The sequence below is a fragment of the Nannospalax galili genome, unplaced genomic scaffold, assembly GCF_000622305.1.
Source record: "Nannospalax galili isolate Female #2095 unplaced genomic scaffold, S.galili_v1.0 scaffold563, whole genome shotgun sequence".
Lineage (NCBI taxonomy): Eukaryota > Metazoa > Chordata > Mammalia > Rodentia > Spalacidae > Nannospalax > Nannospalax galili.
This window is the reverse complement of record NW_008350459.1, coordinates 1,071,208-1,090,234: the sequence shown is the minus strand read 5'-3', so window position 1 is coordinate 1,090,234 and position 19,027 is coordinate 1,071,208. Positions and strand designations below refer to the sequence as shown.

General features: G+C 42.7%; 1 protein-coding gene across 8 annotated transcripts in view; it reads left to right on the top strand.

Moving 5' to 3' along the window:
• The window catches only part of Rmnd1 (required for meiotic nuclear division 1 homolog), a 39,701-nt gene that overhangs the window by 439 nt on the left and 20,235 nt on the right, over window positions 1-19,027 (top strand). For 6 of the 8 annotated variants that reach the window (XR_003851841.1, XM_029570761.1, XM_029570760.1 and 3 more), the window contains exons 2-6: window positions 5,113-5,633; window positions 10,674-10,782; window positions 12,688-12,763; window positions 13,703-13,742; window positions 17,219-17,319. Coding sequence is in view for 7 of the 8 variants with exons in the window: in XM_029570761.1 (XP_029426621.1) it covers window positions 5,127-5,633; window positions 10,674-10,782; window positions 12,688-12,763; window positions 13,703-13,742; window positions 17,219-17,319 (833 nt within the window). In the remaining variant the exon portion in view is untranslated. Of the gene's footprint in view, window positions 1-426; window positions 645-5,112; window positions 5,634-10,673; window positions 10,783-12,687; window positions 12,764-13,702; window positions 13,743-17,218; window positions 17,320-19,027 lie in introns of those variants that run through there. The other 2 variants (XM_029570763.1, XM_029570762.1) reach the window with 2 other exon arrangements.

The following is a 19,027-nucleotide window of genomic DNA, read 5'->3' as shown; positions in this document are numbered from 1 at the left end:
CGATAATAATTTTAAAATATTTTTATTAAGAATTTCATAAATGTCTACAGTATATTTTGATGGTATCCACTCCCCGTTCCTCCCAGACCCCCCCATCATGTCCCCCTGCAAACTTAATGTCTTTTTAAAAAAAAAAAAAGAACGTAATCCACTGAGTCCAGTTAGTGTTGTCTGTGGGAGCATGGTAGATAATATTCTTAAAGAGCAGAAATGTGCCAAGAACCCGGAAGCTGTCTTATACTTCATTTTAAAAATTCAGTTGATGCCTATGTCCTAGGACATAGTATTACCACAGAACACAGACACAGAATCTGTTTTGTGGAGCTTACATTCTAGAGAGAGAGAGACAAAAATCTCCTTTTATTTTCTGATAATAGTCATTATTTGATCAGCATTGTACTGATTGCCACATTTTTTTGTTTTCTCCCCGCAGTGTAAGGTTCAGGAAGGCTGTTTGCCTGTTTTCACCTATGTTAACTAGCACAGTGCCAGGCACGCGGTAAGGACCTAGCTCAGAGCTATTGTATGAATTAGTAAAGTGACATTGAATGCATTGGAAAATAGAAAGTGAAAAAAGAGAATTGGGTGTTTGTGTGAACTAAATGAAGTGACTGAGGAAGACTTGGAGCACAAATCTGCAGGAGGTAAGGGAGGGAGTCTTACAGATGTGGGGGGAGGGGCAGGAGGAAGGGTGAGTGCAAAGATCTGGAGACTGGGAGGAGGGTTATACTGTAGCAGATTAAGGTGGGGAAAGAGCACTGACCCGGCTGTCACAGTCCTGCAGGACTGAAAAGGTAGAGCTCTGGGCCTTTAAGGGCTTTGTCTTTTATTGTGAATGTGAAGCTGTCATCAGATGGAGCACTGGGAACAGATGTGATTCTAGTTGAGTTCTCAGAAGATTGCTCTAGTTCATATGTTGAGAATCTGTAGGAGGCAAAGCACAGAAGCAGGAAGACCAGGTTGCTGTTATTGTTGCTAAGACAGAATACCTGACCAGAAACAGCTTAAGGGAGGATTTCCACTCAGCTTACAGTCGGAGGAGAATTAGTCCTTCGTGGCATAGAAGGCCTGGTGACAGGAGCTGGTCACATTCGGGGCACAGGGTGAAGAAAACTGGTCCTCCAGCCAGCTGTCTCCTTTTATGCAGTATGACAGCCCAATCCTTGGCATGGTACTATCCGAATTTAGGCTGTGTCTTCCCACCTGACTTACTCTTATCTACAAAGTCCCTCACAGACATCCCCAGAAGTGTGTTTCCATGGTGATGCTAAATCCAGACAAACTTGACAGTAAAGGTTCATAGTCATAACCAGTTAAAGGCCATTATAATGAGCACTGAAAAAAACAGCGACTTGGGCCAGGCGCTAGAAGTTTTGGAGGTAAGACCTGGTCAGAATAAGGCCAGGGGGGTTTACTAATAGATTGAGTATGGGGAATGGAGAAAAAAGTTAAAGCAAATTCCAGGTTTGGGGCTTAAAGAGTTATGAGGTTGTAATGGATGTTTGAATGAAGAAGAGTATGGTAAGGCTGTTGTGGAAAGAGTTCAGAAGCTCAGTTTTGAGAATGTTGCATTTTTGGTGTAGGGTGTTTTTTGGCATAAATGCTTCTCATCACTGAGAACACATAAAATCATGAGATTGGCCGCAGTCACTAGGAGACTGAAAAGAAAAGTGGCCCAGAGACAGCCCTGCTGTGTCACTTTCTGGAATGGGTGAGAAACCAGCGCAAAAGAGTCAGTACAGCCAGTGAGGAAGGAGGAAAAGGGCCAACGTGGTGATATTCTAGAAGCCAAAGAAGACAGTGCTTCAGGGGGGATGGAGTGATCCTCCACTGTATCCAGTGCTGTTTGGTATGTCAGATAAAATGCTTCTGAAATAAAAGAGGATTTCTAAATGTAAAAGCAGGTGCATTGAGGTGAAATGACAGGGATGAAAGCGCAAAAGCTCAAGTGGAGTGAGTCAGAGAAGTCAAGAAGAATCAGGGGTCTGGAGAGGTGGCTCAGCAGTTAAGAACATTTGCTCTTCTTCCAGAGGACCCAGGTTTGATTCCCAGCACCCACATGTTGGTTAATAGCTGTCCTGAACTCGTTCCAGAGGATCTGCCACCCTCTTCTGGCCTCTGAAGGCATTGCAAGCATGTGGTACACTGAGGAATGCAGACAATACACTCGTGCACATAAAATAAAAATAAATTAACAAAATATATATATTTTTGGTCTTTTTGAGACAGGGTCTCCCTGTAGTGGGGTTGACCTGGAACTTACTATTTAGACCAGGCTAGCATTGAACTCACAGAGATCTGCCAGCCTCTGCCTCCCAAGTGCCGGGATTAAAGGCATGTGCCACTGTGCCCCACACTACATAAAATTCTTGTTTTTAAAAAAACAAGACAACTCAGAACAGTGAATAAAGCTTCCTCTTAGAGAAACTAATTGGCCGGGCATGGTGGCACCTTGTGGAACTTCTGCTTTCTATTTTGTTAGTAAAATAGGAAACAAGATCATTATTGAGAATGAGAAGGTAAGAGGAGCCTTGAAGGTTTGAGAAAGTGGACAGTAGAAGACAGCAGGGCATGTTCCTGGGCGGCACCAAAGGCCCAGCAGAAGAAGCGAGTGACCCCTATATAAGAGTGGATAGATCTTGTTTGGTTGGTTGGCCAAGCCACACCAAGCTGCAAGAGCCTAGGGATGAGTTAGGTGAATTGTGTTTAATTGGTATTGAGGTTCTGCCACATGGCTGTGGAATAGGGAGGGATGCAGGGAATTAAAGGGAAAGGGAAAGATTGAAGGTAGAACTTGAGCTGGGTGTGGAATGAGACTGAAAGTTGTAGGTCCTGTTGAGGTGGAAGAATCACTGGCCTTGGGTCATGGAAGGAACTGGAAAGATAGGCAGCATCTAGAGACTAGCGTGTGCGAGATCAGGAATTTGATTGGCTGTTACAGGATACATGGGGTGAATCTTGAGCTTTCTAGAAGCTTCACTGATAAAAGAAAGAATAAATAGGTAAAAGTAATTTCAGCTCTTTTATTTACCCCCTTAAGGGAAGTTTTACAGATAATTTAGTGGTAAAAGTACGATCCCCAAATAGGGAAAGCTTAGGGTGCATTTTTGTTTTCATTTTGTTTATTTATTGAGGTGAGTACTTACCAATAGGAAGAGGTCAAAACACATCCACAAGAGTTGATTGTTTTTCACTGTGTGGGTCCTGGGATAAAACTCAGGTCATCAAGGCACCCTTACCACTGAGCCTTTCTAAACCCATTTCCTCACCTGGAAAATGTCTCCCTGGGCTATTGTGAGGTAACACAGAACGCTTGGAATTTAGAAGGTACTGGAAAGTAATGTCTTAGTCTTTTTTCTCTTCCTTCACACCCTTAGTAGAGACATGGTTCTGAAACAAGTCTCTGACCATATAAGTTTCTTATTTCAAAGTTCTAGCTTCACCCACGTATAGAAACTGCAGGATCACTCAGTGGGTCTTTTCCCACCACTTTTTTATCCTTGTCTCCTGCAGCTCACTTCTGCCTCTGCTGAAGTTGCAGCCTACAATGTAGCTAGCCTTTCATGAACCAGTTCAAGTGTCATCTGTGCCACAGCCCTTACCCCAGATGCTCCCTTGTCTGGACCCTGTAGCACTTGTACACTGTATTCTGTCTTCTTGACTGGGCTGTGGATTCTAGGTCAGTGATTAATGTTTTTTGTATCTCTGATACCTAAACGTGTTTTTTGCTTTTTGTTTTTTAATTGTTATTATTGGGGCTGGAGAGAATGCTCAGCAGTTATGAGCACTGGCTACTCTCCCAGAGGACTCCGGTTTGGGTTCCAGCACCCACATGGTATCTGACAGTGGTCTGTAACTCCAGTTCCAGGGGATCCAATGCTGCCTTCTATCCTCTGGGCATTGCATGCATGGGTACAGTTACATACATGCAGGCAAAACACTCATACATAAAAGAACATGCTGTTTTATATTATCAGTAGGAGAGTACATCACACAACAGTCTATTTACTTTGGGCTGTAAGAGTGCATGTCTGTCTGTCTATCTGACATGCCTGACTGCACTCCTATGCCCAGCTCTAGCCTGAAAAGCATCTTCCTCCAAGTAGCCATTTAAATCTTTCTGGGAGTCCTCACTGAGTCTGTGTGCAGCTGGTTGAGTTCTCTCTGTATTGGTTCAGTATCTTGTACTCAGCTCAGGGATAGAGTCCACTCCATGTAGTGCTGGTGGACAGTAGAAAGTGCCTGTCTTCTCCAAGAGAGCTGAGCCATGATCACGGGGATCCTTGGATGCCTCTGTGGCCTCGGCTAGGTGCTTTTCTCACTGTGAAACATGAATCAGTACTGAATACAGGACTGTGTAAGTACAGCTTGTTTTTAAATATTTGAAATGCTAAGGAAGTAAATGAAGACATTCCATCACTTTTTATCTTTCAAGGTCTTTGGTGGGATAACAATCCACAATTTTATAATCCTCCAGAAATGTCAAGTGGAAAAATGATGAGTGGGTGACTGTGTGCGTATGAGTACATGTGTGTTTTTGGCAATGCTGAGGATCAGATGTAGGGCTTTGCATATGCTAGGGAGTACTCTACCCCTGAACTCTACCCCGGCCCTTTTTTTTAAAAATTCAGCTAGTCAAATTTGGCGGCAGGAGTTCTATACACCTTTAGTGTCACCACTGTTAGTCCCACTGCCACCAGACCAGCCCTATATTTATTTTCTTAACATTTTTAGAATTTATTAGAATTAGGTTAAGATATTTCTATTTTACAACATTTTAACAGAAATATATTTACTGAGAAACATATGTATATTTTGAACATTAAAAAAAAATCCTGGGGGCTGGAGAGATGGATCAGCAGTTAGGAACACTGGTTGTTCTTGCAGAAGACCCAGGTTCGAATTCCAGCACCCACATGACAGCTAACAGTTGTCCATAACTCCAGTCCTTGGGGATCCGACAGCCTCTTCTGACCTCTGAGGGCATTGCACAACACAGGTGCACTTACCTATGTGCAGGCAATACATAAATACACATAAAATAAAAAATAAACAACTTTTTTTTAATTTAAAGAAAAAAAATTCCTGAATGTTTACTTCTTTTTCTTTTAGCCTGAGATGTGGTGATGCCAGCCAGAATTCTCCAGGCCCTGGCTGGTTTACACAGTTTATCATCAAAAGCAGATCAGTGCCGGAGATTTGCTCACCTGACATTAAAACCACTTACAGAATTTGAAAATACAGCATGCCACCAGGCCCCGCTAGTACATCAGAACGTACGTTCTTTCTTTCCTCATATAACAGCAGGCAGTTTGAATAAGCCGAAGATCCTGGAAATGAGCCAGGTAATACCAAATACAAGGAAACTGTTTGTATTAAATGCTGTACGTTGCCAGGACAGAAAAACATACCTCCCTACCATGCAGTTGTTTTGGACTCACAGGAAAATGACCCACAAGCGAAATCTCCTGGGTTGTAAGTGGTTTGTGAAAGTACTAAAAAGAAAGTACTCATCGATATCAACTGAAACACTTGTTCCAAAACAAGACCGTCCACAGATCAAGAGACCGCTGAAAGCATCCAGGACCCGGCAGCCATCCAGGACCAACCTTCCAGATCTGTCTGTGAATGAGGTAAAGCCCACAAGTTGTTGTGGCACTTATGTTTATCCATCATTGCTTACTCTAGTGTGTTGCACAGTAGCCTTGTTGCTATCGTAAGGTACTGGCAACCAGCTCTGAATTCCTTTTTTATAATTTTTATATATTATTTTTATTTTATGTGTATGCCTGTATTGCCTGCATGTAGCTAAGTGCACCTGTCTTGTGCAGTGCCTGCGGAGGTCAGAGGAGGCTGTTAGATCCCCTGGGACTGGAGTTACGGACAGTTGTTAGCTTCCATGTGGGTGCTGAGATTCGAACCGGGTCTTCTGCGAGAACAACCAGTGTTGTTAACCACTGAGCAATCTCTCCAGCCCCCCAACTCTGAATTCTTTACAAAAGCTCTGAAGTCTTAACATCCAAAGGAGCACTGGCTGCTCTTCCAGAGGACCCAGGTTCAGTTGCCAGCCAAAGCTGCATGTGGTGCTTCAGCATGCCTTTAATCCCAGCATTCTGCAGGCAGAGGCAGGTGAATCTTTAAGTTTAAGGCCAGCCTGGGTCACATAGCAAGTTCCATACCAGGCAGGGCTATATAATGAGACCCTGTCTCAAAATAGTAATTATTTTTATTGTTATTATAATAGGCCAGGAGTGGTGATACATACCTTTAGTCCCAACACTGGGGCAGGTGGATATCTGAGTTTGAGGCCAGCCTGGTCTGCATAGTGAGTTCCAGGCCAGCCAGGCCTATATAGTGAGACCCTGTCCCAAAAACTAAAAATAAATAAAAATAAAAATAGTAGTTTATGAAAAGATTAGTTACTGGCTTAAGAGAACTTGTAAAACGAGTAGTCCATCCAGTCTGGTAACAGAACTGTAAAAAACCTAGTCAGACTAGGGACTAGAGAGGTGACTCAGTGGTTAAGAGCACTGGCTGCTCTTGTAGAGGACCCAGGTTGGGTTCCTAACACCTACATGGTGGCTAACAACCATCCAAAACTCCAGTTCAGGGGATCCAGTGCCCTCTTCTGACCTCCATGGCCATTGCATGACATGTGTGCGCTTACATACATGCAGGCAATATAGGTATATACATAAAATAATAAAATATTAAAATTAAAAGTCAAACCAAAAATCCTTCCTCAAATTAAAAAGATACAACTGCTGACACACAGGTGTTCGTTACTATGGTTACTGTGTGTGTGGTATGAAATGACATGGCAAGGTAGGCTCAAGAAACAGAGTTTTGCTTTTTAACCCTCTTAACATTTCAAAGGGATAGTTTTTCGCTTGCTGTTAACAGGTTTCTGGAAAGTTTTCAGCTGCAATTGGCATTTGTCCTCTAAGCTATCAACAGTTTATGGTCAAAGTCAAGGCCTTTATTAACTTTGTATCTTGCATAATACCTTGGACTGTGCCTTGTACTTAAATGTGTATTAAACTGGAAAAGGCAGAAAGGAGCCAAAAGAGAGCTTTAACATCTGCAGACATCAAGACTCAAAGTGTGTGGTAGTGTGCATGCCCAGTGGATCCAGCTATGAGGAGGCTGAAGCAGCTGGACCATGTGAGCCCAGAAATTAGAGGCCTGCATGGATGGCATGGCAAGACCCTCTTTCAGGGGCTCAAAGCAAAGGAGTATATGTTGGTTAGGGAACTGGAGAGATGCTTCCGCAGTTAAGAACGCTATCTGTTCTTCCAGAGTACCAGGGTTCAGTTCCCAGCACCCACATGGTGGTTAACAACCATCCTGAGCTTCAATACCAGGGGATCTGACACCCTCTTCTGACCTTGGACATTGCACACATGGTACATTTAAATACATGCATGCAAAACACTCATAACACATAAAATAAAAATCAATAAAATATATTTAAAACTTGGTTAGACTTCTTGAATCTACCAGGACAGTTAAAATATCTTCCTTCAAACCTTAGAGGGTAGACCCTGAGCATGTTTATTTTCTGCAGTGTTTGCTTTTACTATGCTGCTGACATCCTTTGAAAAGGAATGCTTTGCAAGATGTGGCAGCACCTCAGCATTCTGGAGGCTGAGGCAAGAGGATCACATTCAAAGATAGCTTGAGCTGCGTAGTGAGACTGTTTTAAAAAATCTCTGTTCCTGTGATAAACACTCTGAGCAAAAAAAAAAACTTGGGGAGGAAAGTGTTTCAGCTTACACTTCAGGTAGCCATCCATTACTGAGCAAAGTCAGGGCAGGAACCCAAGGCAGGAACCTGGAGCAGGAACCATGGAGGAAGCTGCTTCCTGGCTTGTCCTCACCTCTTCCCGAGACCGCAGTTTGCCACTGTCCTGGCCTGTGAATTCGATCACCAGCCCAGAAGTGTCCCACGCCCCCCCTTGTTGAGTGCTTCATGGAGGTTTTATCAATTGGCATTGTTAGGAATGAACTCATGCTCTGGCCCCTCTTCCTACCTCTGGAGAGGTGAAGCTGACATTTCCAGGCTTCTAATTAAATTTTGTGTTTCCAGCAACCTGTCCCTAACCTGAAGCCACCTGGAGCCCCAGAGTCACCTCAGTAGCACAAATAGCATTCATGTCACTCAGAAAGTCCCAGGTGATTCAGGAGGTGTATGCTAGGAACAGGAGGCAGAGACCAAATATTACAAGAAAAGATGCCCCATCCTATATCACCTAGGAAACTGCATGGGCTTTAGCTCTACCTCAAGCTAAGGATGAAGACCAAATAGGAGTTTCTTATGTTCCAGTATTACATTAAAATAGGAGCAGCCTTGCCAGCACACACTGATAACGCACAGGAATAATACATGAACAAATGGTTTTCTGAGTATGTGATGCCATTAGGGCAAGATTTCTAACCCCATCTGCTGGAACATGTCTTCTGTGGCCAGAGGTACAAAACACTTACTGAAATAGAGTGGATTTATTTGTTTTGTTTTACATTTTAAAATAGAAGGTCAAATTTAGAACCTAAATCCAACAACTGTTTAGGTTGGTTTGGCACTCCTATTTAAGAACAAGATATTCCCATCCTAAAACCTGAAATATGCTTTTCATATGTAAATTTAACCAGTATTTAAAAAATAAGGATAAGGCCGGGCATGGTGGCGCACGCCTTTAGTCTCAGCACTCTGGAGGCAAAGGCAGGTGGATCTCTCTGAGTTCAAGGCCAGCTACATAGTGAGTTCCAGGACAGCTCGGGCTACAGGGAGACCCTGCCTCAAAAAGACCAAAAAAAAACTGTAAAAAGCCAGAAAAGGTATATATGGAAAAATGAAAACTGCTTACAAAGTAATGATACAGTTAACAGGGACAAAGAGGGAAAAAAGCAAGATTAACTTAAACTTACCTCGTGGATTTCTTTCCCCTTCTTACATAATGAACTCAAGAAAAACTTAAAAGTTTAAAAGCAAATGAAACAGTACCAAAACAAGGTTTAGAGTCCATTTTTATTTTTTAAGTAATTTTATTTTTATTGAATTTTTGCAATTTTCGTACAATATAGTTTGATTGTATTTAAATTCCCCTCCCCTGTCCTCATCTGCCCCCCACCCAATTTAATTTACTCTCATATATATAATACAGCTATTAGGGTCTGATTTGTGTCCCCAAATGCCCTTTGGTGTGGGTCCGTCCACTGGGCCCATCAGGAGCCCCATCCCTGTAAGACACTGCCTTTCCCCTTCTCAGCAGCCATCAGTTGTCTAAAGTTCCTTAGGTTGGGTTGGGATTTCTTACCCATTTCCCCATGACTATGCTGAGATTTTGTCTGGTTTAAATTTGCATGGGACTTGTACATGCTGTCACTACCGCTGTGGGTGCATATGAGTAAGTAACCAGCTGTCTGGAAAACTGTTTCCTTGTGGTCATCCACCCCCTCTGGCTCTTTCAATCTTTCTGCCTCTTCTTCTGCAGTGATCCCTCAACCTTGGGAGGCAGAGGTTTAAAATAGGTGTCCTATTCAGGGATAAGCACTCTGTGGCCTCTTGTTCTCTGTCCCTTGGCCAGTTGTAGGTTCTGTGTTAATCACCATCTGCTGCTTAAGGAAACTTCTCTGATGAGAGTTGAGAGATGCATTCATCCTGTGTGTAGAAGTTGCATTGAAGATGTGTCACTTTGGGTTATGGGTCTCACAGACACTTATTCTCTGCTTTTGACCAGTTCTGGGACTATGTAATAGTCTCCATCTATTGCAAAAAGAAACTTCTTTGATAAGAGGTGAAAGATCCACTTGTTCCAGCTACTCAGGTGCTCTCTGGCATTTTCAAAACTTGGGAGGGATTTATTAACAAACTAAGCTGAGACAAGAACATACTAATGGATTGTAACTTGCTGTTTCAAAAAATATGTGTATTTTATATAGACATATACCATGAATACCTGCATATACACCCAGACAGGACTGGGCAAAGTATAACCAAACCAAAATCATTCTCAGATTTGCACATTGTGTAAACCACAGTAAAAATAACTGCAAAGAAGTTCAGTAAAAAATACAGTGAAGAGCCAGGCATGGTGGTGCACACCTCTAATCCCAACACTCGGGAGGCAGAGGCAGGTGGCTCTCTGAGTTCAAGGCCAGCCTGGTCTACATAGTGAGTTCCAGGACAGCTGGGGCTACAGGGAGACCCTGTCTCAAAAAAGACCAAAAATAATAAATAAATAAATTAAGTAAGTAAGTTAAGTAAAAAAGTTCCTGTGTGGATTTTTAGGGCTCTCTGCCTGTGCCAGGCTAGTGATGACAGAATGTCAGCTGATGCTGATGGGAAAAGAGCATTGGCTACAGACCCCAGCATTGGCAAATTTACATGTCTCTTTCAGCCAGGCTTCCATACAGTGCGCTCATCTGTGTTTGGCTCCTACCTGTTGTAAGGTGTGGCTTCCCTCTCAGGGTAGCCCAGTCTTTTTTTTTTTGGCTGGTGGAAGCAGGTTCTTTGGAAACTGAAATGTGCCTCCGTGTAGCTTCTCTGTCCTCATTCACTCATCATAGGAGTCTCTGAGATGTTTGACAGACTCTAGAGTCTCCTAGGGCAATCCAGCTGCCCTCACAGTGCTTAAGTGCTTGGTAACCAGTCTTGTCCTGTCCCCCAAACAGGACCTGTTGCACTGCACAGCATTTGCAACGGCTGATGAGTATCACCTGGGAACTCTCTCTCAAGAGCTGGCCTCCCATGGATATGTGGAAGTAACAAGCTTGCCTAGAGGTACTTCTGCTCGAACCTGGGGCCAAGTATGTCAAAATGTGTTAGAAAATTACTTTCCTATGATGATGCGTTTAAGTTCGCATTTGTTCACACTCATTTTCCATTGGAGTGGTTGTATTACAGGCAGTGTCAGATGTCCTTATACATATGGCAGTCAGTGTGTATAGGATCACCATTACTTGAAATCACAGGGTGTGTGTCAGCTTTCTGTTGCTGTATTAAATACCTGCAGTAAATCAAGAGAGAAAAGACTTATTTTAGATCACATTTTGGAGATTCCAGTTCTGGTCAGTTACCCACTGTTTTGGTCTTTGGGACACAGCAGGTATGATGGGGGCATGTGACATAGGAAGTTCCTTACCACGTGGTGGTAGGGATCCTTTTCAAAAGCACACTCTCAGTGACCTACTTCTCCCCAATAGATCCCATCTCTTAAAAGTTTCACTACCTCCCAGTAGTGCCATGAACTGGGAACAAGCCTTTAACACATGGGCCTTTGGCAGACACCCAAACTAGCCCCACACTGCTGCTCCCGTTACTGTAAATGGCTGTTTTACAAAACACACTAATAATTTTTTAAAGCTATTTTAATGTTACAGAACTGTGAAATTGATAGAAACTGGGAGAAGCTTTAAGATACTAGCCCGGTACTTTGAAATTAACAAAATTAAGGATGACCACAATGAATATAAGAAAGAGAATTAACTTGGGATTTTAGAGTATCAAGGATTTTGCGCGCGCGCGTGTGTGTGTGTGTGTGTGTGTGTGTGTGTAGGAATGTTTTGCCTGCATGCATGTCTGTAAGTGCACTATGCATGTGCATTGCCCATGGTGACCAGAAATGGGCATTGGATCCCCTGGAACTGGAGTTACTGACAGTTGTTAGCTACCATTTGGGTGCTGGGAACTGAACCCAGGTCCTCTACAAGAGCAGCCAGTGCTCTTAACTGCTGAGCCATCTCCCCAGCCCCTTTGAAGAAAGGTTCTCAAAGATTTATTGATCCCATAGGACAGTTTAAATGTCATTGTGCCTTTTTATTCTTGAAGACCTGAACAGACTATTTGATGACAAAAACAAGTTGATATAGAAAAACAAAGCTATGTCCAGAACCCCTAAGATAAAAAATTGGTCAGGGGTAGCTGTGGGTAGCCCTGAAGTCTGTAAGTAGTATGATGTTTAAAGATGTAATCTGGGCCTGGCGTGATGGCGCATGCCTTTAATCCCAGCACTCGGGAGGCAGAAGCAGGAGGATCTCTGTGAGTTCAAGGCCAGCGTGGTCTACATAGTTCCAGGACAGCTGGGGCTACAGAGAGACCCTGTCTCAAAAAGACAGAAAAAAAAGATGTAATCCTTCACATTTTATTTTAAATTTGGTTTGTAGAAAGACATTTAATTCTTGAACCGTAGTTGTATTGAACCTAAAATTTTTAATATTTTTTCATTAGACTAGTGGTTACTGAATCAAAATAAGTATGAATGAGCAAAATGAGTGAAATAGATTCCTAATGGTATCTATAGGCTATAGAATGTTCATTTTCATTGAAGATTTATTTTTACATGTGTCTCTGTGTATACATACACACATTTGTGTAGGTACCTGGGGAGTCCAGAAGAGGGCATTGGGTCCCCTGGAGCTGGAATTACAAGAAATGATTAGCTGCCTGATGTGGGTTTTAGGAACCAAATTCTGGTCTTCTGCAAAAGCAGCAAGCACTCTTAACCTCTGGACCATCTCTCCAGCCCCCATTTTCACATCTTAAAACCCTTCCAAAGTCTTAGAAAAAAGTTGGAAATAGTGCTTTGCACATTTTGGTATATCAAGTACTCCTATGTACTTTTAAAACATATTTACAGGCAACTCTTAACATCTTGTGATACATCTTTGTTGATGTTTTAAATCACAGATGCAGCAAATATTTTGGTAATGGGTGTGGAAAGTTCTGCAAAAGAAGGTGACCCAGGAACAATATTCTTCTTCAGGTAAGGCAGGAAAGACACCCTGTTGGCAAGTTGGATTGTGCTCAGATAGTTGTGGTCTCTAGGATAGAAGTGTACTTTTTTTTTTTTTTGTTTTGGTCTTTTTGAGACAGTGCCTCCCTGTAGCCCCAGCTGGTCTGAACTCACTATGTAGACCAGGCTGGCCTTGAACTCACAGAGATCCGCTTGCCTCTGCCTCCCGAGTGCTGGGACTAGGAGGCGTGCGCCACCACACCCAGCAGAATGAAGAATTTTTAATACAAGTAAATAGTCTCACCTGGTGTGTCTTTCACTTAGTATGCAAATAGGGCCAAGCCCATGTGTTCTACACCTTGTCACAGCCACTTGTGGGTTCATGCCACCACTGCTGCTGTCCTTTCATCCCCATTTGTAGCTTTTCAGCCAAGGTTTTAGCCACTGTAACTGTTCTAGAGCCTTGAGACTGGGAGCCTGGCTCACATGCAGGGTAGCTGACTAGGAGTGACATAGTAGCAGCCGAGGAGAGGAAGGATTGGAGGGATTTGAAGAATTACTTACAGGCCTGAGACTGAGAAGTGATGGAACAGAAAGACTCTGGACATCCAGAAAAATGTAAGCTTGAAGCCCAATACGGGGACTCAACACCTGTAATCCTAGCACCCAGGAGGCCAAGGTGGGAGGATGAATGTGACTCTGAAACCAGCCTGAACTGCAAAGTGAGACAGTGTCCAAACTTTTAAGTCGTACCCATTGGTGGCACATGCCTGTACTACCAGCTACCTAGTCGTACCCATTGGTGGCACATGTCTGTACTACCAGCTACCTAGGCAAGCCCATCTTACTAATCAACCAGATCATTTATTCAGTTACATTCTGGGTATATTCAAGAGAGTAAACATGGGTTTGTGTACGACTGTGAGGACTGTCAACCTTTGGTTTGATTCTCATATTCTTTTAAATCAGGGAAGGAGCTGCTGTGTTTTGGAACATAAAAGACAAAACCGTAAGTATAAGTAAATGTAAAAGATTAAGATTGAGTTTTGTAAGAACTAATTACTAATGGAGGGTAGTTCGAAGTACCGGGATAAGCCAGTGGATAGTCCATGACCTCTTTGCTCTGCATCACATGATTTTTGTCCCATTACTTTCATCTTCCAAAACATCCTATATTTGAGATTATTTAAATTGTCTACAATTTCTGTCCTCTGGGCACACACTAATTGTGAAGAACCCAAACTATTCTAGCATCACTATAGGAAGAACTATATTTGCATTCGATAGTGTACAAAACAAGTGATGCATACATAGCTTATGGGAAGTTGGTAAAATTGATTCCCATTTTATATGAGTTTTTAATGTGTATGAGTGTTTTGCCTGCATGTATGTGCATGTACCATGTATGTGCAATGCTTGCAGAGACCAGAAGAGGGTACCGGGTCCTCTGGAACTTGAGATAAAGACAGTTGTTAGGTGCCATGTGGGTGTTCAAACCAAACCCTGGTCCTCTGCAAGAGCAGCCAATGCTCTTAACTACTGAGCCATCTCTCCAGCCCCTTATATCAGATTTTCTAGAACTTACCCATAGAATATAATTTCTTCAGTGTCCAAATCTGGACTTGTTTAATAGAACCATTTTAGAGGCAGTTTGATAATCTATACAAAGCATTCATAGTTACACATAACTAATTATAAATAGAAATATTCATGAAAGCATTGTTTTCAGTAATGGAGATTAGCAAAAATAATAACCAAAATAACAAAGTTTATTAAAAATATCCATTGTGTGCTGGGCATGGTGGTGCACAACTTTGATCCTAGCACTTGGAGGCAGAGGCAGGTGGAACTCTGTGAGTTCCAGGCCAGCCTGGTCTACATATAGAGTTCAAGGCCAGCTGGGGCTACAAGGAGACCCTGTCTCAAAAAAAAAAAAATCTATTGTATAAAATATACTATAGTTCTTAAAATTGTGTGGAAAATAGCTATTTCTAGGAAAATGCTTTTGTGTATGAGAGTAAAAATAGGTTACAAATATAACCAATTTAATATTAGAGCTCAGGAAATAGTAGGCTACAAGCTACAAATTACATGCCTGTAATCCCAGAACTCAGGAGGCTGAGGCAGAAGGACTGTAAAATAGAGGCCAGCCCCTGGGCTACAGAGTCTGTCTAAGAAAACATAAAAGGAGAGCTGGCATGGTGGCCCGTTACCTATAATCTCAGCACAAGGGAAGTGGAGACAGAAGGCTGGGCTAGTGAGTTGAGACCAGTCCAGGCCTCATGAAACCCTGTCTCCAAAAAAACAAAGTAAGTAAGTAAGTTGGGTGTGGTCGCACATGCCTTTAATCCTAGTCCTCAGGAGGCAGAGGCAGGTGGCTCTCTGTGAGTTCAAGGTCAGTCTAGTCTACATAGCAAGTTCTAGGTTAGCCAGTGCTACATAGTGAGACCCTTTCTCAAAAGAAAAACAAAAGTTGGGGTTAGAGAAATGGCTTACTGGTTAAGAGTACTGACTGCTCTTGCACAGGTCCTGGGTTTGGTTTCCATCACTTACATGACTGCTAACAACCATCCATAACTCCAGTTCCAGGGGATCTGACACCCTCTCTGGCCTTCACAGACACTCAGTGACACAGGTGCAGGTGAAATACTAATACATGTAAAATAAATCTTTAAAAATTTTTTTTAAACCAGAGCAATCAGTCATGCCCCCTCTCTGCTCATCTGAAATCCTAACCTTCAGAAATAGCCATGGTTAAATGTGGTACAAATCTTCCTATCACGTTTTCATACAATTTAATTTTTAGTAAAAGGAAGCAGATTTACACATCATAGGGGAAGGAACCTGGGGAAAACAAACTAAGTGTAAGGAAGTACAAACTGACGGACTGACGTTACAAAGCTATAAAAAGCTGGTAATACTCTGTGTTTTTATGAGCACTGTCGTAAACGTTAGATTCTAAAACTGGAGAAACTTTTAGAGAGCAATTTTGCAGTATTTATCAAAATTCGGAGTCAGCACACTGTCTTCCTTTCCCGTCTCCTTCTCCCCTCCCCTAACCCTTTTCCCTTTTTTGTAGTGGTGGTGACCACCTGAGCGTCCAGTATCCTAGGTTCACACTACCTCTGAGCAGATCCTCGGCTCACATCCTTTTGATTAGCAGTTCTTCAAGAAATATTCCCCAGCCCTGGAGAGGTGGCCCCGAGGTTAAGAGCACTTGCTACTCTTGCAGAGGACACGGGTTCAGTTCCCAGCACCCACAAAGTGGCTACAACCGTCTGTAACTCCAGTTTTGCAGGCACATGGTGCATATATATATATATATATATATATATATATATATGCAAACACTCATACACATAAAGTAAAAGCAAATCTTTTTTAATAATTCCCCAAAACCATGAAGAGATGTGCTTCAGGATGATGCACTAAGATGGTAGACACTAGAACCTCCCTCAAGGACGGACATTTAGAGTGTTTCAATGAATTGCACGTCCTCCTTTAGGAAGAATAGCAATGAAAACATTTAAATGTGTAGTATAATCCAATTTCATAGGAAAAGCAAAATGAATGTGCACATATTCTCACAGGAAATATGTGGAATGCAGATAGGTCCATATGTAGGCCTGCAAGAAACATACGTAGAAGGATTTGCACTAAGTTCAGTCATAGCTGCCTTGGAGGATTAGGGTTTCAGGTGGGGGTAGGGGACACAACACTTTATACATCTGCATGTTGCTTTAATTTTGTGTGTATGAGTGTTTTGCTTACGTGTATGTAAGTGTACCAAATATATGCAGTGCTGCAGAGGCCAGAAGAGCACGTTGGAGCCCCTGGAACTGGAGTTGCAGACAGTTGTTAGCCATCATGTGGGTGCTGAGACCCAAACCTGGGTCCTCTAGAAAAGCAGCCAAGAGTCCTGACCACCAACCTACCTCACCAGCCCCTGCTGCTTCAGTTTTACAAGTAGTATACCCATTCATTTTTTTAGAGGTTTAACAAATGCAAACATTAATGTTACTACTGATTTTCAATGGATTGGAGGATAATGGTAATTTTAACTTTGTTTTTTATGTTCATTTGTACTTTCCAAATGTCAAAATAAATGAACATGCTGTTCAGATTATTTCACTATCACAGTGTATGTATGTATACTTTGTCTTCTCCTTAAAAACTAAGCAGTAGGGGCTGGAGAGGTAGCTCAGCAATTAAGAGCACTGGTTGCTCTTGCAGAGGACCCAGGTTCAGTTCCCAGCATCCATATGGCAGCTAACAACCGTCCATAACTCCAGTTCCAAGGGATCCAATGCCCTCTTCTGACCTCTACAGGTATTGCATGCATGTGGCAAAATACATATGTGCAGGCAAAACACTCATATACATAAAATAAAAATATTGTTTTAACTAAGCAAACTATGTTAAGCATGAGCCCACTTGTGCAGAGGGAGTTGGCTGTGACGTCAGACAAATGTCCTTTCCTCCTAGATGAAGCATGTGATGCAGGTTCTGGAGAGACATGAGATCCAGCCCTACGAAGTGGCACTGGTACACTGGGAGAATGAAGAGCTTAACTACACAAAAACAGAGTAAGCAGCTTCTTACTAGATTTAGAAAGAGGGCTCTTAGAGAAGACCAGGGAAAGCGGTAGAGGAGGTAAACCACGTGTGACTATGGGGGTTTGCTTTAAGAGAAAAAGTCTCTGGTACGAATGGAAGTCCCAGACCAAATCACAGACAGTAGGAGATTGTTGTTGATGTTGTTCTCATGTTTCAACAAATTAAAACAACTAGAAATATTACTCCGAAATGAAAGCTTGTTTTTCTAAGCAACCTAAGTCACTGAAACAGTGTACCCTTGAACAAATTGAGTTTTAGCAGATTATTCCAGTAAGATTTTTTTTAAGTAAATCCATTTTATTTTTTAGTTGAGTCAGAATATAACAAAGAAATATAATGAGGGGGTGACCTAAGAGAACGTCTTTTGAAAATGTGGAAGCCTGACCTGCTGTTCTCAGGAGAGATGGACGCATGGGCAGGCAGCAGCCTAGCTGGTTACTGTCATACAAGAGGGAGTAGCAGAGAGCAATGTCAGTGTACAGAGAAGTCTTTCTCCTCAGAAAATTGCCTGTCCAGTAGCAGAACATGGAGAAAGTCTTTGTAAGTTGGGTTTTTTTAAGATTTTATGCGTGTTTTGCTTGCATGTGTATAAGTGCACTATGTGCATACCTGGTTCCTGCAGAGGTCAGAAGAAGGCATTGTATCCCCTTGAACTGGGTTACAGATGGTTGTTAGCTACTATATGGGTGCTGGGAATTGAACCTCTGTCCTCCAGTAGAGCCACCAGTGTTCTTAACCACGGACTCATCTTTCTAACACATCTTTAAGTTAAGTGTTGGTATCAGAGCATTGGGAACTTTGGAAGCACCTAGCTATGAGACCAGGTGGCTTATAAGTAGCACTAGCCAGTGAAGAGGGTGTTCACCCACGCTGGGCAGTTTTCTAGCTCAGTGTTGTCCTGTCCCAGTCCCTCAGGTTCTCCAGTTTTTTGTAGAGGATGTCCTTGAACTCCTGATCCTCCTGCTCCCCTCCCTCCTCCAGTGCTGGGATTATAGATAGGAGCCACCAGGTCCAACCCCGTTGCTTTCAAGGCATCTCTTCAGTTCATCCTGACAGAAACCTGTTGTCGCAGTTAGGACTGGCTTTCAGATAGAGTTCAGAGTTCGGTCGTGCCTAAAGGCACCTTACTAGTGAGGCCAGAGCCCATCAGTGGTGGCTACACTCAGCGACAACATGAGCCTAAGGGACACACAAACGAGACACTGATAAAATTTTATTAAGCTCTTAGTCTTGGGGTTGTAGCTCCCCTGAATTCCCTGTGTCCCTCTTTCAGATCAGACTAATGCTTGCTGCTCCTTATGTATGAGTGTGCACACACACTTACAGTAGTCTGGGAGAAGTAAAATCTTCAACCCTACATCCCAGAGTTACCAGTTTAGCTTTGTCAGACAAACACCATCATAGCTGCCCTCATGTGCTGGTTCAGTGAGTTCTGCCTGGAGTCTGGGTAGCAATGCCTCCCTCAGCTCTGTGCTACAGGCTGACCTCATCCGTAAAGCACCTGGTGTTCTCTGCTCTCTTTTCTTTTTCTCTGTCTGAGGTTGTCAAAGCAGAGTCTGTCCTCAGCCTTCTCTTAGAACCCTTTGTGTGTTTTTTTGTGTCACATTTGCTATGAAGGTTGCCACTTGCTTGTGATGTTTATATTTGTAAATTCTCTTTCCCTCCCCTCCACACACAC